This window comes from Myotis lucifugus, unplaced genomic scaffold (genome assembly GCF_000147115.1).
Source record: "Myotis lucifugus unplaced genomic scaffold, Myoluc2.0 scaffold_297, whole genome shotgun sequence".
Lineage (NCBI taxonomy): Eukaryota > Metazoa > Chordata > Mammalia > Chiroptera > Vespertilionidae > Myotis > Myotis lucifugus.
In genome coordinates, this window is record NW_005871345.1 from 189,421 (window position 1) to 213,229 (window position 23,809).

The 23,809-nt window shown below is 53.1% G+C and overlaps 3 protein-coding genes across 3 annotated transcripts in view; 1 reads left to right on the plus strand and 2 right to left on the minus strand.

The window, feature by feature from the left end:
- The window catches only part of LOC111828199 (myosin-6), a 23,785-nt gene extending 11,413 nt beyond the window's left edge, over window positions 1-12,372 (plus strand). The window contains exons 19-36 of the mRNA XM_023763672.1: window positions 394-636; window positions 823-999; window positions 1,274-1,419; window positions 1,668-1,758; window positions 3,807-4,196; window positions 4,553-4,679; window positions 4,771-4,889; window positions 5,225-5,421; window positions 5,937-6,120; window positions 6,295-6,460; window positions 6,561-6,685; window positions 7,604-7,912; window positions 8,217-8,420; window positions 9,288-9,413; window positions 9,624-9,899; window positions 11,078-11,173; window positions 11,790-11,924; window positions 12,297-12,372. Coding sequence (XP_023619440.1) covers window positions 394-636; window positions 823-999; window positions 1,274-1,419; window positions 1,668-1,758; window positions 3,807-4,196; window positions 4,553-4,679; window positions 4,771-4,889; window positions 5,225-5,421; window positions 5,937-6,120; window positions 6,295-6,460; window positions 6,561-6,685; window positions 7,604-7,912; window positions 8,217-8,420; window positions 9,288-9,413; window positions 9,624-9,899; window positions 11,078-11,173; window positions 11,790-11,924; window positions 12,297-12,320 — 3,135 coding nt within the window. The 3' untranslated portion in view covers window positions 12,321-12,372. The remainder of the gene's footprint in view (window positions 1-393; window positions 637-822; window positions 1,000-1,273; window positions 1,420-1,667; window positions 1,759-3,806; window positions 4,197-4,552; window positions 4,680-4,770; window positions 4,890-5,224; window positions 5,422-5,936; window positions 6,121-6,294; window positions 6,461-6,560; window positions 6,686-7,603; window positions 7,913-8,216; window positions 8,421-9,287; window positions 9,414-9,623; window positions 9,900-11,077; window positions 11,174-11,789; window positions 11,925-12,296) is intronic.
- Window positions 12,373-14,528: 2,156 nt separating this feature from the next.
- CMTM5 (CKLF like MARVEL transmembrane domain containing 5) lies at window positions 14,529-17,357 on the minus strand. Its single transcript, XM_006100090.3, has 5 exons — window positions 16,989-17,357; window positions 15,919-16,071; window positions 15,145-15,237; window positions 14,895-14,979; window positions 14,529-14,797 (listed from the first exon to the last, which is right to left on the minus strand). Exons 1-5 carry the CDS (start codon window positions 17,112-17,114, stop codon window positions 14,784-14,786), a joined length of 471 nt encoding a protein of 156 aa, XP_006100152.1. The 5' UTR covers window positions 17,115-17,357; the 3' UTR covers window positions 14,529-14,783.
- Window positions 17,358-18,104: 747 nt separating this feature from the next.
- Window positions 18,105-21,733, minus strand: IL25 (interleukin 25). Its single transcript, XM_014465498.2, has 3 exons — window positions 21,500-21,733; window positions 21,071-21,303; window positions 18,105-18,737 (listed from the first exon to the last, which is right to left on the minus strand). Exons 1-3 carry the CDS (start codon window positions 21,506-21,508, stop codon window positions 18,482-18,484), a joined length of 498 nt encoding a protein of 165 aa, XP_014320984.1. The 5' UTR covers window positions 21,509-21,733; the 3' UTR covers window positions 18,105-18,481.
- Window positions 21,734-23,809: the final 2,076 nt, after the last annotated feature.

Sequence of the window (23,809 nt, forward strand, 5' to 3'; positions counted from 1 at the left end):
CACAGCTCAATACTTTTGTGAACTTGGGCAGACCATGCATTACCTTTGAATCTCTATGTCCTCATCCCTAAATGGAATAAAGCTACCCATCTCACCACATTGCAAACATATGATGTATATATATTTATGTAGTTCTCTTTCTTCAAAGGAGGAGACCAGATGAAGAGGGCAAAACAAAGAGACTTCTGGTTCCCTTCCCTCTGTTCCCATCCCCCAAAGCTCTCACCACATTGCCCTAAAATTCATCCCCTCCCCATCCTTCTACGGTTCTTCTCAGTGGGGGGATGTCCTGAAGCTCCCCTCCTATGGAGAGGGCTGAGCCTCTCCCACTTCCACTTATCTCAGCAAAGACCCCACCCACTGAACAGCCTCTCCTCTGTGTCTCACCTTCAGGAACAAGACAACTTGGCCGATGCAGAGGAGCGCTGTGACCAGCTGATCAAGAACAAGATCCAGCTGGAGGCCAAGGTGAAGGAGATAAATGAGAGGCTGGAGGACGAGGAGGAAACGAATGCTGAGCTCACTGCCAAGAAGCGCAAGCTGGAAGATGAGTGCTCTGAGCTCAAAAGGGACATTGATGACCTGGAGCTGACATTGGCCAAGGTGGAGAAAGAGAAGCACGCAACAGAGAACAAGGTGAGGGCAGCTCCCTCTGGTGCCAGCCCAGGTCTCCTCAGGATTCAAAGACCACACCGACCTAACCAACACCAGGCCACTCAGGGGATCCTGATAGCAATGTGGTCCTTGGCATTGGAGATCTCCATAGATGTCTCCAAGCTGGTGACCTTTGACCCTAAAAGGGGTGGGGTTCTTGGTTGACAGGTGAAGAACCTGACAGAGGAGATGGCTGGGCTGGATGAAATCATCTCCAAACTGACCAAAGAGAAGAAAGCTCTGCAAGAGGCCCACCAGCAGGCCCTGGATGACCTTCAGGCTGAAGAGGACAAGGTCAACACACTGACCAAGTCTAAGGTCAAGCTGGAGCAACAGGTGGATGATGTGAGTAATAAAAACTATGCTCAGTCTTTCTCAGGTCAAGATTTTATAGGCAACACCAGTGGCCAAAGAGTTCCTGATCCGTAGGACTAACTTCTTTACCCCTGGGGCCTTTTTGTTCTCTGTAGTTCCTTCCTAGTCTGGGTCTCTGAATCCTTTGTGCTTGCAGGAATTGCTCTGCTGGATTTGACTTCCAATCCACTGGACTTTGAGTTTAGAGGAGAGCACTGTGGATCTCAGGTTATCTACACCCTGTTTGTTTTCTTTTCTCCACCAGCTGGAGGGATCCCTGGAGCAGGAGAAGAAAGTGCGCATGGACCTGGAGCGAGCAAAGCGGAAGCTGGAGGGCGACCTGAAGCTGACCCAGGAGAGCATCATGGACCTGGAGAATGACAAGCTGCAGCTGGAAGAAAAGCTCAAGAAGTAGGAGCCTACAGTGGCCAGGAGGGGCTAGTGGAGGTGTCTGGCCAGAGGGTTAGAGCTGAGGGTGCTGCACTCCCACTGGCCAGGTTGCTTTGGGCACAGTGGAAATGGGATGTAATTCACAGGCCTCTCTCCTTCACCCTCTTGGCCAGGGGGGGTGGGGGGACTGGTGCTGGTATGTTGATGCAAGAGAAAAGAGAGTGGGCATAGAGAAAGGAAGACCACCTGTCACCCTGCTTCTCCTCCAGGAAGGAGTTTGACATTAGTCAGCAGAACAGTAAGATTGAGGATGAGCAGGCACTGGCCCTTCAGCTGCAGAAGAAACTGAAGGAAAACCAGGTAAAGTTCTCCCCAGTGCAAGCAAGGGCTGCTCAACAGCCCTGAGGCAGCGATGGCCTTAGAGATGCTCAGGGTTGTAGACATATCTGTAACTCCAGGCCACTCCAAAGGTCCCACCAGTCCTGATTTACAGGCACTTGGAAACACCAGCCTTCTCCCATTAGAACAGTAATGTGCTATTGCAGCAAGACTATTTTGTGTGTGGAGATAGAGTGGGAGGAATCATACCTACAAAAAGGGCTTCTCTTTCTGAACTATGCTCTGCCTGGTGGGTTTTCTGCTCTGGGGAAAAAACTAGGGTTCGATTCTCCTCTAACCCTTTTTTGGGGGGAGGGGCGGGTACTTCTCCCCTGCATGGGAATGAGAAGTGCTTTCATGGAGCACCCACCTTCCCATAAGCTGCTCTATTCATATTCTTCCTGGGTACTGACCACAGCCACTAGCCCAGGCTGCATTCCCATAGAGTACCCATGATATGGGGTGAACTCCTACAACCCTGAGCAAGTCACTTCCACTCAGAGCCACAGTCTCTTATCAGTCAAATAGGACTAATAACCCCTGGCTTATAGAGAACCAGAGGGAAAAGTATATATGGAAACCACTCTGTCAACTAGAAGTCAGCCAGCCAACTAGCAAGGCCGGCTTCTTTTTTCCCTCCATGGCCTTCTCATCCCTCTGCAGGAGATAAATTAATAGCCAGTCTCTCTTACCTTTAATGCACCCTGAATTTCGATGTGCCTTTAGTCCTGTGTTTGTCAGAGCCCTGGAAACAAAGCAGCAGGTACTCTCATTCCTGTTTTATAACTGCAGAAGCTGCCTGGCTTGCTCTGGACATAGTAGCCCCATGGGCAACAGGCACTCAGCTACTGGGGCAGGGCCTTAGCTCTCATTTTCTGGTCAGATGGAAGCTACTGGAAATAGCTGGTCTTTCCTCAGCATTTGGGGCCCATGGCCCAGGCTGCAAGTGACACATGAACACAATCCCACTCCCCTGGGGGCTGCTCAGAGGCTGGCCTGCCATCAGTGATAATTTGCCCTCCTGTCTTCTTGGGTGCCCCTGCTGGGTTTTAGCCAGAAAATCAGGATATCCTCGGGTCTTCCTGCCGTGGGTTTGGGCAACTTCTTTGACTCGTGGACCCAGAAAAATACTACTGCTATCTTCATCAGGTCTTGGCAACAGGCTGTGGCTCCTCCTTCCTGTCCAAGCTCTTGCACACAGCCCCACCTTCTCCATCCTGGGAGCAGAGGCATGGTGGTCTTCTCTCTCCTGCTCCCAGGACCCACCCATGCACATTCCTTAAGACTGTCCATAACCACAGATGAAGGCATCTCACCAATCCTCCCCTTTGCTCCTGGCTAGTCAGATCAAAATGGTAGATGAAAGATTATTCCCATTTACTCAAAGCCAAGACTAAGGCCAGAAAAATGAGGTAGGGGTAGAGGAGGACACTCAGCTGGCCTGAAAGGGAACAATAAAACTGAAGCCCAGCCCTGGGCATAAAAAAGCAAGCCTTGCAGAGTGAGAAATATGGTTGACTGGACTTTGTGGTCAACTTGGAAGATAGCAAAAGCTTTTGATTGTTGTGGGGCATATTTTTGCAAATATTTGTAAAATACAAGCACCTGCTTTCCTGCTTATGTTCAGGAGACCAGAGCCTAGTGCATCTGTGGAATCTATGGAATGTGAGATCCAGAGATCCCCTTCCAAACACATATTCTCAGGACTTAGGCATGCAGATTCTCAGACTGGGTCTGGATGCCCCTGGGAGGTGCCTTGAAGTTTTGGCTTCAACCAAATTCCTATTGATGGCCTATGCAATATAGGATGTTTCACAGCATCCCTGACTTCTGCCCCCTAGATGCTAGTAGCAATCTCCTTCCCCAGTCATGACAGTCAAAAATCTCTCCAGACATTGCTGACTCACCCCTAGTGAACCACTGCTCTGCAGGACCTGAGTGCTTGGGTCAAGAGTCTTCTAGAGCTGGGGGAGGGGGCTCCCATGGAGGGCTCCAGGCAGTGGGGCTGAGCCCTTTGTGTCTGGGCCTAGGCACGCATTGAGGAGCTGGAGGAGGAGCTGGAGGCAGAACGCACTGCCAGGGCCAAGGTGGAGAAGCTGCGCTCAGACCTGTCCCGGGAGCTGGAAGAGATCAGTGAGCGGCTGGAAGAGGCTGGCGGGGCCACAGCTGTGCAGATTGAGATGAACAAGAAGCGTGAGGCTGAGTTCCAGAAGATGAGGCGGGACCTGGAGGAGGCCACGCTGCAGCACGAGGCCACAGCGGCAGCCCTGCGCAAGAAGCATGCTGACAGTGTGGCTGAGCTGGGCGAGCAGATTGACAATCTGCAGCGTGTGAAGCAGAAGCTGGAGAAGGAGAAGAGCGAGTTCAAGCTGGAGCTGGACGATGTCACCTCCAACATGGAGCAGATCATCAAGGCCAAGGTAGGCCTGTGCTTAGCCTCTCCTCGCCCTCCTCACCCTCACAGCTTGCACCTTCCTTCCACTTTCTCTATCTGCCACGTCTCTAGTCATCACTCCTCCATCACCCTTTGGTCTCTCTCTCCTTTGCACCTCCTTTGCCCTCCACCCATATCTTCGTCTCCTCACCGTTCTTCTCTTCTTTAACTCACGTACCTGCTTCCGATTGTGCCCCTCCAGCACCACCCATTTCATCCCCCTGCCCTCTGTGCTCTCCCCACCTTGGCCCTCCCTTCCTTCCTCTGGTCCACCCAGCCCCTACTCCCTGCAACTCCAGCCCCTCCCACATCCCAACTCCCCTGTCCCTTTACTGCCTGAAGGCAAACCTGGAGAAGGTGTCTCGGACATTGGAGGACCAGGCCAACGAGTACCGCACTAAGCTGGAAGAAGCCCAACGCTCCCTCAACGATTTCACCACCCAGCAAGCCAAGCTACAGACTGAGAATGGTGGGTGTTCCTAACCAGCCCTGTGCCTGCCCCAGAATAAGCCATCAGTTGCCCTTTTTTATGGCCCACAAACCCATATTCCCACCCCCAGGTGAGCTGTCCCGGCAACTGGAAGAAAAGGAAGCACTGATCTCCCAGCTGACCCGAGGGAAGCTATCCTACACCCAGCAAATGGAGGACCTCAAGAGGCAGCTGGAGGAGGAGGGCAAGGTGGGGCCCAGCTCGGGGGCAGGAGGACAGGTGGCATCAACACCAGAAACGGAGACTGAAGAGAGGCCCCTGTGTGGGAAGACCTCCAGTCTAGGTTCTTCTCTTCAGCTCAGCCACACGTATATCATCAAATACCTCTTTTCTTATTTGTAAAAGGGGTAGGGTGGGCAAACTGGGAAGCTACTCCAGGATGTTGAGATTCTAAACCCTGAATGTGGCTGGGCTTAGTTGAAGTTTATAGATATGTAAAGGATTTGGAGAGGGCGGGAGGATGGGGGGGAATTCCCTCTCACCTTCCTGAAAGCTGAGTTCACCTCCTGGTGTTCACCTCCCAGGCGAAGAATGCCCTGGCCCACGCGCTGCAGTCAGCCAGGCATGACTGCGACCTGCTCCGGGAGCAGTATGAGGAGGAGACAGAGGCCAAGGCAGAGCTGCAGCGCGTCCTGTCCAAGGCCAACTCGGAGGTGGCCCAGTGGAGGACCAAGTATGAGACGGATGCCATCCAGCGGACCGAGGAGCTCGAGGAGGCCAAGTGAGTCCCAGGCAGCCTCCACATTGAATCTAAGAGAGGAAGAAGCCAGAGCACATGGGGTGGGACAGGCAAAGTGGGAATGGGAAGGAGATTTGAGGTAGAAGAGAGAGGAGGGTGTGAGAAATGTGGTGGAAAATAGAGGTGCTTGGATCCTGCACTCTGAGTGAACCCCGACTGGCACTGACTCACTTCCTATGACAGGCGAGCTTTTGGCCCGGGTTATACCTGATTCTCACGTATAAGACGAGCAAAAAGCTTGTTGGTCAGAGGAGCTACCATCGATCAGCCTGGCATGGGACAGGTGGGGGCTGCCACCCAGATGGTGCTGCATGGGGGAGGAGACTGTTCTAGGCACCCGTAGCCTTGCTTCCTCAAGGCTGGGGTCCCAGGGCCTAAAGGGGCTGCTCATGGTCCCAAGGAGCTGTGGGGAGGAAGTGGGTCCTCCTCAGGTGTCAGTCCCAAGGCCCCACTATTCCTGGGTAGAGTCACACACACACACCCAACCAACCTGGCAGGAAGAAGCTGGCCCAGCGACTACAGGACGCTGAGGAGGCTGTGGAGGCCGTCAATGCCAAGTGCTCATCCCTGGAGAAGACCAAGCATCGGCTGCAGAACGAGATCGAGGACCTGATGGTGGATGTGGAGCGCTCCAACGCGGCTGCTGCAGCCCTGGACAAGAAGCAGAGGAACTTCGACAAGGTGGGTCCTGGTGGGGGCCACAGCCAGGGGGCAGAGCAGGGGTACCAGCATCAGTATGAGGCCAGGAGCAAACTCCTTGGAGGCAGGGAGGAGGCTGAGGCCAGGCAAGGGGCCTGGGCAGCCCCTGGAGGTGGGGCAGGGGGCTGCGCAGTGAGTCTGACTCTGTCCCTGCAGATCCTGGCTGAGTGGAAGCAAAAGTATGAGGAGTCGCAGTCGGAGCTGGAGTCCTCACAGAAGGAGGCTCGCTCTCTCAGCACAGAGCTCTTCAAGCTCAAGAACGCCTATGAGGAGTCCCTGGAGCACCTGGAGACCTTCAAGAGAGAAAACAAGAACCTTCAGGGTGCGCTGGGGCATGAGGCCAGGGAGGGGAGGAGGCAAGGAGGGCCACTGAGGGTCAGAGAGAACACAGGCTTTGAGATTTCTGGTTCTCTAACCCCCAGAGGAGATCTCTGACCTGACTGAGCAGCTGGGAGAAGGAGGAAAGAATGTGCATGAGCTGGAGAAGGTCCGCAAGCAGCTGGAGGTGGAGAAGCTAGAGTTGCAGTCGGCCCTGGAGGAGGCCGAGGTGAGAGCTTGCTCCCACCTGCACCCCTGCCTGCTTCCCCCAACCCGACTCTTTCTGACTCCTTACTTCTTCCTCACCCAAGACAAAACTATTAGCTTCTTATTCTTAGTCCAAGGTCTCTATCCACTACCCATGACTACCTCCAAAGCCAAGGCCTGCACAAAGGAAACATCACAGTCTGATCATAAGCCATAGGTTTGGTTTCGCACCAGGTTTATAAAGTTAAAGCCTGGCCATCATAATAGCTCCTCAAACAGTGGGTGGCATGATGGGCTCTAGAGTCAACCAGACCTGAGTTTGAAACTTGGTTTCAGGACCTCCACTCTGTCACGGGGCAAGTTCCTTAACATCTCTGTACCTCAGTTTCTCATCTGTAAAATGAAATTAATTATACATACCTCATAAGATTTATGCATGATTAATATGAAAATTAAATGAGATGACATATTTAAGCACTTGATATATATTAGCTATTATTACTGTTCCTTTTTAAAAAACCTAGGTATAGCCCTGAGTTTTGGGGCTTCTTTTTTCACCAGGGTGAGGGGTTTAGGAAACAAAGGTAAACTTTTGAATTTGTGGTTATAAAACTCCCTCCTTTTTCTATGATATTTTAGATAAATCAGGACCATGCAGTGGTATTGGTGCTGAGGTGAGGGGGGGGGGCGGGGGGGGGGGAGTATTGGCAATTGTGAGGTTCAAACCCTTTCCTTGGCAAAGGAAGCCCGGGGCATCCTGCACCTCCTCCCCCAGAGCACCAGGTGGCCCGGAAGGCAGATCCCACCTCCTCGTCTCTTCCCAGCTCTCCTCTCCAGGCCATAGTCCTGGCTGACACCCAAATCCTATCAACCTTGCTCCCTACCCCACCCCATGTCCTGATTCTCTGCCTCTGACCCTCTCTCCCCGCCCCCTTACTAGGCCTCCCTGGAGCACGAGGAGGGCAAGATCCTCCGGGCACAGCTGGAGTTCAACCAGATCAAGGCAGAGATCGAGCGGAAGCTGGCTGAGAAGGACGAGGAGATGGAGCAAGCCAAGCGCAACCACCAGCGGATGGTGGACTCGCTGCAGACCTCCCTGGATGCAGAGACACGCAGCCGCAACGAGGCCTTGCGTGTGAAGAAGAAGATGGAGGGCGACCTCAATGAGATGGAAATCCAGCTCAGCCAGGCAAACAGGATAGCCTCAGAGGCCCAGAAGCACCTGAAGATTGCCCAAGCTCATCTAAAGGTAACAGAAGTTGGGGCTCTCACAAGGGGAGTGAGCCCAGAGGGATGGTGAAGGACAGAGAAAAGGGTCCTGGGCTAACAAATATGAGAAGGTAGAGGTCCCCTACCTCCTGGACTTGGAGGCTTGAGGGAGGAGGACTGACCAGGCCCTAAGCATGTCCTGGACCAGCCCAGCCTCTAGGCCTAGAGACCAAATGAGGAAAGGTGCCCCTTTGCCCTCCACTTGAAAAGAGATTGTGAATCTGGGACCAGACACATCAGACCCTGAATGGGAGGCTTCCTCACATTACCCTTTTCCCCCACAGGACACCCAGATCCAGCTAGATGACTCGGTCCGGGTCAATGATGACCTGAAGGAGAACATCGCCATCGTGGAGCGGCGCAACACCCTGCTGCAGGCCGAGCTGGAGGAGCTGCGGGCTGTGGTGGAGCAGACAGAGAGGTCTCGGAAGCTGGCCGAGCAGGAGCTGATCGAGACCAGCGAGCGGGTGCAGCTGCTGCACTCCCAGGTGAGGAGATCAGGGGCCACCACGGGAAAACCTGCTGAGTGGCAGAGCCTGGGACATAGACGCTCTGACCATAGGTCCTGAGTTAGCATGTCCAACCAGGATTGCAAATTATCTCTTGAGCCAACTCTCATCTGTTAGTCATGGCTGTGGAACCAATACCTGGGAAGGGGGTCTAGAGGTAAAAGCTAAGAGTGTCATAACTGGTTGGTGATGCCTGCCAAAGTCACAAATCTGGGAGTTATACATGCTGCTATTTGATATCCTTCGTCTAGAAGACACCTTCGTCTTGCTCTGTAAGGATAGAACTTTGAGAATTTAAAGGAGCACAACAGCATCTACTTGCAAACCAAATTCTCAACAGAACAGCATTTTTCTGCAGTCCTATACACACTTCTACACTCTGTAATGAGCTTCTGTGCCCATCTTATTGCAGTGCCTGGTAGAGCTTGTTCCATAATTTAGTATGTGTGGGAATGACATCATGCGCTGACCTGGTCCTCTCTTCCTTACCCTACATCATTCTTTCTGTAACTGTAATCATTTCCAGGATATTGTCCTGGTAAAAAGTTATTCCCATTTTCCTAGGAATATTTTCATGCTCTTGCATAGACATGTAACTAAAGAGCTCAGGAGTAGAAATGCAGACTCTTTGTTGCTTGAAGTCGTTCTTCAGAGCTGATAACTTTAGATATAAAACCTAGAGCATATCTATTCTCATAAGAAAAGGGAGAGCGTGTGAGAAACAAAAGGAATATACTAAAAGAAAGACATGTTTATAACACATGGCTGGTTTTAATTCTCTCTGGATAAAGGTGTAGAATCAGACAACAAAGTATACATTCAATAATTTTCTCTGCCCATATCTAGAACACCAGCCTCATCAACCAGAAGAAGAAGATGGAGTCAGATCTGACCCAACTCCAGTCAGAAGTGGAGGAGGCGGTGCAGGAGTGCAGGAACGCTGAGGAGAAGGCCAAAAAGGCCATCACGGATGTGAGTGCCCCCACACCTTCCAGCCTCCCCTAAAGACGTGAACAAGGGCTCTGGGTCCAGGCCAGGCCACTGGGCTGTAAGGACCAGGTGACTCTGCAGTTTCATGGGTTTGAGGGCCTCAGGGAGCAAATGCCAGGATGGGAAAGAGGTGATCCTTTAGGGAGAAGAGACCTGGGCCCCGGTTCTTTTACACCTCTCTCCTGTCCACAGGCTGCCATGATGGCAGAGGAGCTGAAGAAGGAGCAGGACACCAGCGCCCACCTGGAACGCATGAAGAAGAACATGGAACAGACCATTAAGGACCTGCAGCACCGGCTGGACGAGGCTGAGCAGATCGCCCTCAAGGGCGGCAAGAAGCAGCTGCAGAAGTTGGAGGCCCGGGTGCGGGAGCTGGAGAATGAGCTGGAGGCCGAGCAGAAGCGCAATGTGGAGTCAGTCAAGGGCATGAGGAAGAGTGAGCGGCGCATCAAGGAGCTCACCTACCAGGTGCGACTGGTGGCTGCTCTGGGGCCGGGCCATCAGAAGTCAAGGGCTACCCTAGCCCCACCTCCTGGCCCCCACAGACTCCAAGCCAAACTACCATTCAGGAAATGCCACCTGGTCCTCCTGGCACCTGCTCCTTGAGAAGGTGTCTTTGGGTTAACTTTCTTTCACATACTTGAGTCAGTTTGGCTTAAGTCCATGAGTTTTTCCAGTGAATGCAGGAAAATCTACTTCTACTTTCTGAGAGCACTTTTAACCAGAATTTCCCCAGATTTTTTAATAATCTGAAGGTCTACCATGAAGGCTTCCGAATAGTCCAAGGAAGCTTTCCACCTTCTACTGGCCTAATTGGGAGGGACATTGTGTGGCAGTTTAGGGATAAAAGTCAGAGATGGGAAAAGACTCAGATCTTCCATGGAACTTCTAGGACAATGGGAAGAAGACCTTAGAAAAGGCAGATGACAAAATGTTCTAAGACCTCCATCTGCATAGCTCAGAGCTTTCACCTTTGACTCCTTATTTTCACAGTGTGCCTGGTAATGAAAGAGAAAGGAGTATTGGTCCATTTGACATCTGGATATGAGGCACAGGAAAGAGATACAGATGTAGAACTGCAGACATATTTGTGGACATAATGTCAGCCTAGGAAATGTCAGCCTAACATATACAATGATGTAGAGATGGGATTGATCAAGTGACACTGGAGTCAGTGATCCTGGTGCCCAAAATTTGGCCCAGTACAGTATATTAGCATATTGGATTATGATAGATTGGAATGGTATAGACTATAATGCCCCCTCTTTCTGCATTCATCATTATTCCTTTCTGGTCATTCTAGGACCATTGGCCAAGAGCATCTATGGTGGAATTGATAAGTTGGAGCTGGAACAGCCCAATGTCTCCGTATTATTAGATTATGGAATTCCATTTGGTTCTGAGCCCCTCCCCCCCTTCCAGTTTTAAGGTGGCAGCTCTCATTGCTTTTTAAATATGGACTAAGGGCTTTGCCTTGGCCCTGTGACCTACAACTAGCATCAAAGATGGACTCTTTCCATCACCTCTTTAATCTGGCCCATTTGAGGGAGGGTCAGCTAAGGCATGGGGAGAAGAGTGGAATGGTGAGGGAGAGAAAGATGATTGTACTTGCTTCTCCCCCAAAACTCCCACCCATCCACCCCCAGACTGAAGAGGACAAGAAGAACCTGCTCCGGCTACAGGACCTGGTGGACAAGCTGCAGCTGAAGGTCAAGGCCTACAAGCGCCAGGCCGAGGAGGCAGTAAGTTCATGGGTTTCTCCACTCTAACGAACACACCTCCTGTGTGTTTGAAGCAACGAGTGTCCACCCCAGCTTGGGGCCTGGACAATGAGTTTGCTATTCGCTTTAACTTTCAAACATTTGTTACATGTGTCCGATGTGCTCACAGTTGTGTCAGGCACTCTGAGTTAACAGAAGCAATGCTTATTTGATCCAGGATTTGCTCACAAGCTACTTATAATTCATATACTAATAAGCCCAAGAGAAGGCAGAGTAGCTGCTACTGTAGGTCAGGGGATCAGACGGTGCTAAAAGACTGGAAGGTGGCAGTGAAATTGAGCCTGGAAGAGAAACTGACCAGGCATAGCGCTGTGAGGAAGACATGTGGGTGGGCAAACAGGCGTGGATGTGAGGTGTTGCTGAGCACACCTGTGCAATAAACCCAGGTCAGGGAGCGTCTATCAGATGCCAAGCCAGGAAGGAGTAGGACCCCCTTGGCAAGGCTGTTGCAGGAAATGGGTGAGGGGTGAGAGCACTGAGCCCAGCCAGGAACAGTGAGTCCCCAGACCAGGAAGCTGGGAATACGCACCTCCCCACCCCCTCTCACCTCATCCTCCCACCCCCCGAACCCCTGCAGGAGGAGCAGGCCAACACCAACCTGTCCAAGTTCCGCAAGGTGCAGCATGAACTGGATGAGGCGGAGGAGCGAGCGGACATCGCCGAGTCCCAGGTCAACAAGCTGCGGGCCAAGAGCCGTGACATCGGCAACAAGGTGGGTCCCCTACCCCCAGGCTTGACTAGTCACCCCCACAGCAGCTTCCCTCCAACATTAGCACCCTTCTGAGGGGGTACTTCTTACCCTATATTTGGATAGCCTGAGTCCCAAAGCACCCATTCCTGAGAATCCCCCTCCTGCTCAGAACACCCCTACAGACTGGAGCCTCTCTAGAACCCCAGTCCTTTGGAGTTCCAATTAGGGGGTCCTAAACCACAAAGACCCCTAAATGGAATCCCAAGATCCCTGAGGCCTAAACCTCTCCCTCTAAGGGCATCTCCTTTAGGCCCATGAAAGCTCAGAGATTCCTCCCCACATCCTTCCTCCCTTTTGCCAATTACCCCCTCAGACCTTTTATTTCTTTTTCAGCAAAAACTGCACGATGAGGAGTGATGCTGCCTTCAGGACCTCGCTCATGCTAACCTGTAATAAAGCTGGTTGCCAGACTCTGACTGAGCCCCTGTCCTTTCTGTCCTGAGCTCGGAGAGCAGCCCTGCCCTGTGTCCGAGCTGTGGCAGCCAGGGTTTCCCACATCTATGGAGGAGGAAACTGAGGCCCTGAGAAGTGAGGTGTCTCCCTGAGGCAGCAGAGCCACGAGTCCCAGTTCTGCTCAGTCAACCAGATAAGGGGCCAGAGGGAGACATTTCCGAAGTAGAGAAAACAAAGGCACCAGAAGGGTGAGCCAATTCTAGACGCTGGGAAACGGAATTTTAGTGCCAAAGCTGAAGCCACCCTCCACCTACCCCACCTCTGAGGCCACAAGGATTTAAAGTGTCCTGGGACACCCATTTCCTCCAAAATGAATTTCCCACTGGTGCCAGGAGAGGTGCAGAGCTGGCTGGAGATGGACATGCAGATGAAGAGGTTGGCACAGGTCCCACTGTGGTCAGCAGCCCCTTAGAAGTAACCCACAGGGAGTCCCTCTCCCCATGATCCCCAGGACTAACCCCAGCTTCTTCATCATGAGGGCAGCCTGAGGCTCTGGGGCCAGCAGACAGAGTCCAAACCACTATGGATCAAGCCTGAGCGCTGTCTCATCGCTACTTCTCACACAGACACAGACGAGCACAGATGCACATGCAGGTACACACCAAAATGGCACTCTGCTCTCTCTGAGCTCCCACTAGGGACTATGTGGTCTGGGTCATATGGCTGCTCAGGAAACAGGGCTGGTCCGGACCTCATTCTGCTCCACGCAGATCCCTGCCCCATGCTGGGCTTACAGCCAGACTCTCCTGAGCACCTTCTGATCCCCTCACCTGGCAAGTCATCTCCTGAATGCCCCTGGCTGAGCCCCTTCTAGCTCTCCTCGGAGGCCTAGACCCCACCCCACCAAGGCCGGCCGCCAGTCTTCAGAACGGGAGAAGCATAAAGCCCCGAGAACAGCGAGCAGAGACCAGAGAAACACAAAAATGTTGATTCCAGCTCTGCTGAGGAGCCAGAACATGGGGCTAAGAGAACAAGAAGCAGGAGGCCAGAGAAGTCAGATCAAGAGACCTGTGGTTATTGCCAAGGGGAGCAGAGCACCTCTACTAGAGTCCAGGGTAGACTTAAGTCCCAGGCAGGGCTGAAGGGCCTGCATCTAGAAGGAGCACCCCAGAAGAAGGAAGGCATTTCAGGATAGGAGCAAACAAGCATTAGAGTGGAGATAGTAAGTCAGCTTGGATGAGCTGCTGAGCTAGGCCACACTGGATTCTGTGGGGTGGGGACAGCCTGGCTGCACAGGACTATCCGGGCTGTGGCAGTGCCTGCTCCAAACTCCCCCTGAGCAGAGCTCTCCCAGAGCATTTATCGAGGGGAATCATGACCACCTTTCATTAGCCTGCCTTCTCCCCAGTCTGTGAATACTAAAGGATAGGCCCGCCTGTCACCGCTGAAGCCCTGGGGCCCAGCACAGGGATCTTGCATACAGAAGATGCTCAGGAAATATTTACTGGGTGCTGGCAAGCTGGGAAGGAGGACCCACTGGTGGCGGGAGCTGGAAGTGAGGTTGGACCATGTTTTCTGAGATAAACGAGTAAGGGGGCTCTGTACAGTAACCAAACACCGGCTGAGGTGTTAGGAGCACTGGGCTCTAGTCCCAGCTAAGTCACAAATAAGGATGTCACATCCCCTACCAGGCCTGCTTTCTCTTCAGCGGAATGAGAGCTGATGCCTCTTCTAGTGACTGTCTTGTGGGAACTTTGGCTGGCCGCCATCTGAAGCCACAGGCAGACCTCTCCCCTGCGGCCTGCAGGCCAAGTCCTCCCCACACCACGAGGGGGAGCTCTAACACACTCCAGGCAAACAACTTTCAAACCCGCTAACCAATCTGTGTACACAGGAGTGGCAGATGGGCACTCACTCACATCTGGAAGGCTGTTCCTACTCACAGAACTCCAGGTGCCCAGCCACCAGGCACAGCACAAAGTGCCCTTGCACACAGAGAGCTGTGGAATGGAAGTCTGTGTTGAAGGATGCCTTCAGCATCTTCAGTCTAGCGCTCCACTTCCTCAGTGCTGAGACCAAGTCCCAGAGAAGGGACCATCCAGGCAGCATTTCCATGATCATTCCTTGGATTCCTGATATGTCTAACTTCTGGGGAAGAAAAAGACTGACCAGTAGGATTTGAATCTTTTAATTTGGAAATGACCAGCTTCCTCCTACCCACTCCTCTCTCCATAACACCCCTCTTCAGCCCAGCTTCCTCAGGAGTCGGATCTTAGAGCACCAGGCCCACAAACAGGTCCACGTGACTTCTCAGGCCAGTCTCCATCTCTGTCGATCTGGGGTGGGGACAGTGGGCTAGGGGGCTAGTGAATCCAAGAGAGATGTGCCTGAGCTCCACTGTCCCCTTGCTCTGGCTGTAGTCCCGGGTCACTGCTGGTCCCCTGTGAAGATGGAGCCAGACAGGAAAGGGCGAGTCTGGCTGGGGCCACTGGGGCAGGGGGTGAAGGGCACCTCCTCTCCCAGAGCTCAGGCACTCACCCTGAGTGGCCCTGGGCACGATCTCAGTCCGGTAGATCTTGAAGGCATCGTAGGCAAAGACGGAAACCAGGATGATGCCAAAAACCTGTGGAGCAGGAGTGTGGATGGCACCACAAAGCCCATCCAGTATTGGGGGGGGGGGGTGTAGGTCAGAGCCTCAGGCACTGGTTTGGGGGCAGAGGCACAGGAAGTGAGTAGCACCAGCTAGAGGCCCTTGGGGAACTGGAGAGCTCTGGGGGTCTGGACTCACAAAAGCAGCAATGGCCGCTCCATCCCGGGAAGTCACAGCTGCAAAGGAGACCACCAGGAAGATGATGATGGCACTGACACAGCGGAGGAAGTCCTGGGGGGTCGAGGTTCCAGGTCAAAGGGCAGTCAGAGAGCAGGGGCACCCCCCTGAACTTTTCCAGGCTAGTCAGCACTTGGCCCTCGAGCACTGAATTCCTGCGTAAAGACACCCCTGGACTACATGAAGCACTTTAGAGAAAAGAGGGAGGGAGCTCACATGCTCTCCAGGGAAGGAATGCAGAGTGACCAGGACAGAAAGCCAGGGGCCTGGGCTACAGCTGACCCAGGCTCGGCAGCTGAGGCCAAGGGGCAGGGCTGGGGCTGGGAGTGGGCCTTTGATGAGTGGGAGAGCAGAACTAAAGGATGTGTGTCCTGCCCTGGCCGGTGTGACTCAGCTGGTTGGAGTGTCTTCCTGAATACTAAAGCATCGATCCCTGGTCGGCAAGCATCAATCCCATCGGGAGGCAACCGATGGATGTTTCTCTCTCACATTAATGTTTGTCTCTCCCCTCTCTCTCTAAAAAATCAACTAAAAAAAGTTTTTAAAGGATGTGTGTCCTCACTGTCAGTGACCCAGCAGCTGGGAATCAGTGTGGTCTAAGCAGTTTTTTAGTACAGGGCACAGCTTGGGCAAAGCCCTGTCTGGTTGAGGGACCCAGGAAAAGGGGAGAGGCTGGAGAGGAAAGGAAAACTCTGTATTCAGAGAAGAATAGGGCCGGGGAGAGGGGTCCCTCACCAGACAGGGCCAGTTCAGCCGATCGAAGCGCTGGTAGTACTGGGTGGCGTAGAGGAAGAGGAAGGCGAGGGTGATGAAGAACTCGAGCAGTGCGGCGGCCATGTAGGCGGAGATGGAGGCCGTGAAGCAGATGAAGATGATGAAGGTCAGGGCCTGCGGGACCAAGTGTGTGGACTTGCCAGGAAGGGGACACAGGCAGGGCCTGGCCTTGGCCTTCTCCTCCTCAAGGGTACCCCCAGACTGGCCCCCACCACTGTCCTTCAAGGTCTCCCCACCCCTGGTGGCCAGAACCACTTCCAGGGCTTTTGCCCAGGGACAGTCTCCAGCCTCCCACCTCTGCCAGCCCAGGCGAATCTTTTAATTTGGGGATGACCAGCCGCCACCTGCCCCTGCCCATCCCAGTAGCCCGGGCAGTTTGGTGTCCTGCTGGGGCACAGAACACAGCACAACCGCAGCCCCTGGCACCCTCTGCCCCATGCCCCATAATCCTTTCCCCACTCCCGATGCTTCAAACTCCTCCAACAAGGCCCAGAGCCAAAGCAAGAGACAAGGGTTAGAAGACAAAATGCCCCACAGTGGATTCTGGGGCCCGGTCGGCTCTGGCACTGTCGGGTGCACCTGCGCAGAAGACTCGCCTTTACACGAAGGCCTTCTAAGTGACTACAGGAAGATCCTTTCCGGGAACAGACGTTCATGAGGAACAGACAACAGTACAACGGGGCTGCAGGCAGTCTGTCCTTTTTGATAGTTGGGCTTCTTGGACATGCCAGGAAGTGGCCATCTTAGAGCCCGGGAAAGACAAGCTGGTGCTACCCCCACCCTGCCCCTGTGTCTTGCACTCCCTCGCTGTCCCAGAAAGCTGTCCTGTCTACCTTCAATCCGCCTGCCACGGCTGAAACCGGCTGTAACTGCCTCCAGAAGAGAGGCCGCAGGCAGGCAGGGAGAAGATGAAGGAGGGGCAGCTGGGGGTAGAGGGGTGCCCAGAAAGCCTGGGAAGGGGGGCGGTGGGCGGGGCGGGGGGACCAGGGCTAGGAGACATGGAGGTGCCAGGTTGGGGTGGCTGCTGTTACCAGCTCAGTTTCCAGCAGGATGCCTTTGAGGGAGGAGAGGAAGGTCTTGTCCACAGCGAAGCCCTGGAGCCCTGCAGCTGCCCCCTCCTCAGGGGGCCGGTCCCGGCGATCCAGAGCACTGAGCATCTCCAGGGGCCCACCAGGCACAGCCCCTCACTGCCAGCAGCCCAGGAAGGGAAACAGGAAGATGGAAACCTGGCAGATGGGGAAGCAGACAAGAGAAGGAAGGCGCTTGAGAAACCTGAAAGTGAAGCGTGCAGGCCTGCTGTGGGGTCCTGGGAGAAGGCAGCCGCCGCTGGGGAGGCCTGCCCACATGGGCCTTCACCCAGCTGCCCAGAGTGGCCCTGCTGGTGCCTGCACCGGCCCCCACAAGGGTGGGGAGGGGAGGGGAGAGGCTGTAGAGGAGTGGCCAACCCTCCCCGGACTTGGAGAAGGGAGGAGGGCGGGCGAAGAGGAGGAGGTCCGTGGAGACCGGGAGGAGTTGGGAGTGGAGCCAAGAAACAGGCTGGACTAGGAACCCCCGAGGACCTAAGCCTGAAGAAGTTTGTGTCTCCTCCCCTAACCTTAACCCTTTTCCTTGGCCCATCTTTTCTCCCTTTTCCTTTTAGGGAGGGTGGGAGCTGGAGCCAGGCCAGGCAGCACCCCCAGGACCCAGCTGTAGCAGCCAAGATGAAGGACAAAAGCAGATTGTTGGGGGGACAAGGGGGTGCTGTGTTCTTGCTGCAGTGCCTCAATGGGCCTCTGTCTCTCCAGCATGCCAGGGGGGTGGCCTGACCCCCGTCCCGGTGTTCAGGGGTGGACCGGGGAGCCAGAGAAGGAGAGGCATGGGAGGCCACAGTGAAAACTCTGGAGAGAGCGGTAGGTGAGGGCTGACCATGGGGAAGACAAGGGACTGGGCTGGGGACCACAAGATGCTCAGGCACCAGGATGCCGAAGACAAATTAAGCCACTTTTCAATACAGATGATTTATTTGGATAAGTCTCTCCAAGCTCAATAACAGCCTCTTCCTCAGAGTCACCCATGTCAGGAGACTAGTATGCTCAGTGTTGAATGAATGAATGAATGAATGAATGAATGAACGAACGAACGAACGAAAGAAGGAACGAACAAATGAATGAAATGAGGGGTTCTTTGTTGGCAGGAGGGAAAATATCAAGAAAGTGCCTGTGCTTCAGGAGGGCAGCTGGAGAGGGGAGGAAAGGAAGAGCCAGGCGGTGGCCTCCTGGAATGCGCAGGGCTTGATGGGAGGAAATCAGGATGCCAGTTCCAGCAGCCACAGCAGCTGCTGCCCCCTTCGCTTCACCTGCACTTCCCATCCACTCCAAAAAGTGCCAAGTGTGTTTCCTCTAAGGTCCCTATCCTGTCCCACGATCCTATTGCTCCAGATGACGCTTTGGGGGGGCTGAGCACTGGGGCGTCCTGGCTCACCCTGGCACATGCTTGTCCACCCAGCTCCAGTGTTCCGACCGGAGGCCAGCCCGGGGCAGCATGACTAGGCCATCACACGGGGCCGCACACACACGCAAGCAAAGGAGACACGGTAGAGCCTGCGCTCCAGGCAGTAGCCATCATGGGCACCCGGCTCTCCAGGGCACCGCCGGCGGTAGAAGACGGTCTGGTTGTGGTAGAGGAGCTCCGAGTTGCCCAGCGGGTCCATGTGGGAGCCTGTCTGTAGGCTGACGCAGTGTGGACACAGGCAACGGGCGTGATACAGGTCCTGAGGGAGCCGGTTCATGTCCCTGTCCAACCTGTAGGGATGGCATGTGTCAGTCAGGCCTTGGAGGGAAGCTGGCTGGGCAGACAGGGCCTGGGCCCAGTGTGGGTGGAAATGTCAGAGGAAGGAAATGGTGTGGTCCGGAGGCCTGGCTTCTTGCCCTAGCTCTGGCACCCACTTGCCGGGTGACTTTGAACAAATCGCCCCCTCCTCCCCAGCGTGAGGGTGAGGATGGAAGCGTGGCTTTCCCATCGGCCACCAGACCAGCTCCACTTTCATCTGATGTACACACTGGACTCTGGCATGAGGTTTCTGTTTGTAACTGTTATTACATTTTAGGATGTTTTTAATTATACAAGTAAAAACTGTTCTTAATTTAATATATATATATTTAATATATAGAAGACTATTAGTCATATATATATATATAGAAGACTAATAGTCTTATCTCTCCACCAGTCCCACTCCCCAGAGGGCGCCACTGTCAACCATTTCCTGCACTTCCTCCGGACACTGTGCACATATTATAAGCACATGTTAGAGGGCACGGTGAGACTCATTTATTTATCCTGAGAGGATCTTGTGGTCCAAACAGGTGAAAAGTAGGAGTTCCACAGGCCTGGGATTCCAGAAGCCTAGCAGGAAATAGCTGCTAGGTTGTAAGACCATTCTCCATGCAAAAGCCCGCAGAAGCTGGGGCTCAGCTAGCATTGCATTTTCCAAAGCGAGTTCCCTAATAAGTACCTTGCAAGAGAAGGGGTCTGTGGCGAGGTGAGTTTAATGGTTTCCTTTCTGCAAACTTCTCTCAGACTTTAATGTGCTGAGCACATTGAGTCTCCAAGCGGGGCAGGGCTAAAGTAGCTTTACCCACACTTGCTTGACATCATCACTTTTTTTCTGAGGAGCAGCTTGTGGGAGGAGTGTTGCAAAGAACCCACTTTGGGAAAGGCCACCTGAGTGGTTATCAGGGGCTCACAGCCTCCCAACAACAGGTCTGGACCCCAGCCGAGTTAGCCAACTGACCCGCAGCTTTCCCAGGGCTCGGCCAACCTCCTGAGACCACCACTTCAAAGCATGGTGACCGGGAGACTCCACCCTGGATCTAGTCTCAATCAGAGCCAACCTTCTCCCTACCCACTGAACTTCTCCTTCCATCCCCAAAGCTAAGGTTAAGCCAGCCTAGACTTGTGAGGAGTGGGAACACAGACACCCCATGAGGACAAGACAGAAGGAGAAATTGGGGGGGGGTCCCTAAGGCCTAGTTTTTAGTATTTTGTTTCACTGTCCTGATTTCAGTGTTTCCTAATATTTTTCACATCGTGGCACAAATAGAGAATTATGATATTTGTTGCCCTTACCAGTTTTTCTCAGTGGTTAGAGCATCAGCCCAAGGATTTAAGGGTTGCCAGTTCAATTCCTGGTCAAGGGCACATACCTCAGTAACAGGTTTGATCCTTAGCCCTGGTCAGGGCACATGTAGGAGGCAACCATCGTTGTGTCTCTCTCACGTCGACATCTCTCTCTCTCTCTCTCTCTCTCTCTCTCTCTCTCTCTCTCTCTCTCCCCCCCCCCCTCCTTCCCTTCCACTCTCTAAAAAGCAATGGAAAAAAATATCCTCAGGTGAGGATTAAAATTATATATATACTAGAGGCACGATGCACGAAATTTGTGCAAGTGTAGGCCTTCCTTCCTCCGGCTGCCAGCACTGGCTTCCCTCTGGCACTAAGGACCCGGGCTTCCCTCGCAGCCCTGGCTTTGTCCAGAAGGTCGTCCAGTCTAATTAGCATATATATATAAAGTGTAATATATATATTGCACTTGTGTGGCACACTGAGTGAAAGAATAAGCCTGCTCATGATCCAAAGTCAGCAGCCACCCAGCTGCCCCCGAGGTGGGGGTTTCATTGTCCTGGTATATTTATGACCCACTCACATCCCAGGGCAGAGCATTGCTATTGGGATATTCGCATCTGTATCATACTAAGATTCCCTGATATTCTAGTTAGAAAAGCGTGACCATTATAGAGGTGGAGGAGGAGCAGGAGTAAAGGAGAGAACCAACATTTTATGTACTAAATATAGGTTTTACATACATTATTTCATACAGTCTGCATATAGACCTATGCAGTATTATCTTATTTTACAGATGAAAAAAACCTGAGCTTTGAAAACTTGAGTAATTGGCCCAAGGTCGCCCAATAAGAGTCAGAGCTAGGACCCAGACTAAGCTTTGTTTAACCCCCAAACCTTTATGGCCTCTGAGATAAAAAGTAGCAGGTAGGTTAGAACTGGGTGGAACTCCCTTGGCCCCTCAGACACACCCTGCCTGGTACACATGCAAGCATTCGGGAGGGGACAGCAGACTCACACATATCTCCAGGGAGAGATGGACCTGTGGTTGAGGGGTCCGTCTTCGCTGGCCCTGCAGGATACTGGGTGGTGGCGGCTATCAATCTCCGGGGGAGGTGTGAGCACAGTGTTCGCCTCTTCAGTGGAGTCCTGCTCTTTGATGGAGAAGCAGCGGGGCCAGTGGATGCAGTCCTTCTGAGGCCGAATACTGAGGGTGTGGGTTCCCATGACTATCGCTAAGAAGGCAACCACCTGTAGGAAAAGGCCAGTGAGAGAACTGCTCCAATCTAGTCTGGGTTCCGCTCTCCCAGCTGTTCCCTAAGGTCCTGGATTCTAGCTTCACCTGACCCCCAGCCCCCAACCTTGGAGCCCAGCCTCCCTCCACACACAGCAACATCCTGCGGCTTTCCTACTTGGCACCCTCCCCACTGAGCCTCTGCACACTCACCTGGTTCATGCCGGCTGCCAGATGCTGCTCGCCCAGCGCAGTGCTGTACAGGCTGATAGGCAGGGCCCTGTGGAGGCAGGCTGACTGGAGCAGTTGAGAGTCCTGGTTTTATTTTCAGCAAACCTGTTTTGTTTATTCAAATTTATTTCCACTACCTTTTGGAGGGAGTGACCTGAGATTAAAAAACAAAACAAAACCAAAGAAAACCAGACAGTGTTTCCAGAGCTGCTTAAAATGCTCTACTCATGGAAGTTGTGATGAACATCATTGTAAGCCTGGGAACCTATTGGGTAAATTTTATTCTTTGTATGAGGTCAAAGCAATAGTATTCTGCAATTCTGAGACTTTGAAAACTGGCATTATGGGAATTTCCTTGGTTGGCTTGGTAGCCAAAATTAGGGAACATTTTCTGGCCTCTCTTAAAGAGGCCTCATTTCCATGGTCTCTGCTCCTCCCACTTGGGTCTTATCTCCATCATTCCCTTTCTTCTCAGAAGTCCCCCTGATCAACCACCTCAGTGAAATTTCCACTCTATCTCCTGTGACCATCAACCCTTCTGTTCTCTGGCCCCTTCCTCATCTTCAATGACCCCAACTTCTACAACCCCCATCATCTATGACTTCTCCCCATCATCCATTACCTGCTCCGGAGGCTGCACAAACCCCATTGCCCCCCACCCCCACCCTTTCCCTGATCCCACAGGACTGCCAAAAAGGCCCCCATCCCATCAGTTTGTCGGCTGGATGCACAGGGTCTGATGGAAGAAGCTGTGGGTGACTGTTCCCGTTGCACAAATGAGAAAGTAAAGCCAAGAAGAGTAGGGGCCTGGTAACTCCCTCACCTAAGACCCAACAGGAGGCCCCCAGTTCCAGGAACCAGCCTCCCCACACCCCCAATCACAAGGCCATTGGAACAAGGTCATTGTAGGGGTAGCTGCTGTTCTTAGGCCATGACCCAGCCTTAGAGCCCCCAGTTGCATGGGCCACTGTCAGCTGGGGCAGCGGCGGGGGAAAGGAGGGATTGTGTGCTTCACAATGGCTCAAGCTGGGCCTGACCCCAAAGACACAGGTCAGCCAGGGACCATCCAGCCTGAGAGGCACTGAGCAGGCCATGCCCACTTCCCTCCATGCCTTGTCTCTTCATCCTTGCCCATTGACCCCCCTCAAACATCCTCCATGACACCCCCCATACACACACGCCTACACTCCGTGTGTTGACATGGTCTCTAGCATGATGATCCCTGATTTGCATGTGCTTTCCCTTAGAAAGTACTCGTCTTGTAACCCAGGACACCGGAAGTAAACAAAGAGAACCAGGAATAATTTTAACTATAGAGTGAGAAGGAATCCTTCAAATGCTGTAGGGCAGCGGTTTTCAGCCTTTTTCATCGCATAGCACGCATAAACTAATTACTAAAATTCTGCAGCATACCAAAAAATATATCATATCTTTTGCCAACCTGACAAAAATAATTGGTATAATTTTGATTCATTCACACCCAACAGTTATTTTTGTGTTGCCTGTTGTCATTTTTCTATTTAACTAGTCAGATATTGCCTGTTTTAATATCCTTGAGGCACACCAGTTGAATGAGGTCAGGGGGCATTCTGGAGGATTGTGGGAAGCTGCTGTGGTGAAGGCCCTGGAACTAAGGGAGGCACAAGGCTCAGAGGAAACAGGTGGCGGCTTTTGAGGAGAGCACTAGTGCGGAGGCATCACCATGCTCCCACTGCCCCTCTTCGCCCCTGTGCTCCCAGACACTCTCACTGCACGCGCTGCTGGCCTCTCAGTCCTGTGTGTCCTGTGCCAGGATGGTGCCAAGGCCTGTAGGTGCATCAGCTGGTTTTACCTTCCAATAAAACCATGAGGTGAAAACTATTATCCCTATTATCTCATATTAAGATGATGAAACTGAGACCCAAAGAAATTGAGTAACCTCCTCAAGGTCACTCAGGAAGGGGCGAGGCTGGTTTCCACTCCAGCCCTGACCAACTCCAAATCTAAGATCCTGGCATGGAGGTGCCACCCTGTGCTGCCCTTATTGGTTGCAAAGGGAAGGGAAGTCCATTCAGTACGTGCTTTCCGGCTCACCTGGGCTTGGGCTGGAACGGGGCTCATCTGCACCTGCCCAAGGTCACAGGGCCTTCCTGCCCACTCAGCACTCTGGCTGGGACCCACTGCTCCCACTCCTCTTCCCCAGCCTCTTGGTGTTCCTGAGCAGCCTCCAACCCAGAAAAGGCTCCGAGAGGGCGGTGCTCTTCCAGAAGACCTGAATCCTTAGGGGTCTCCCCAAAGCCAATCAGAGCCTCA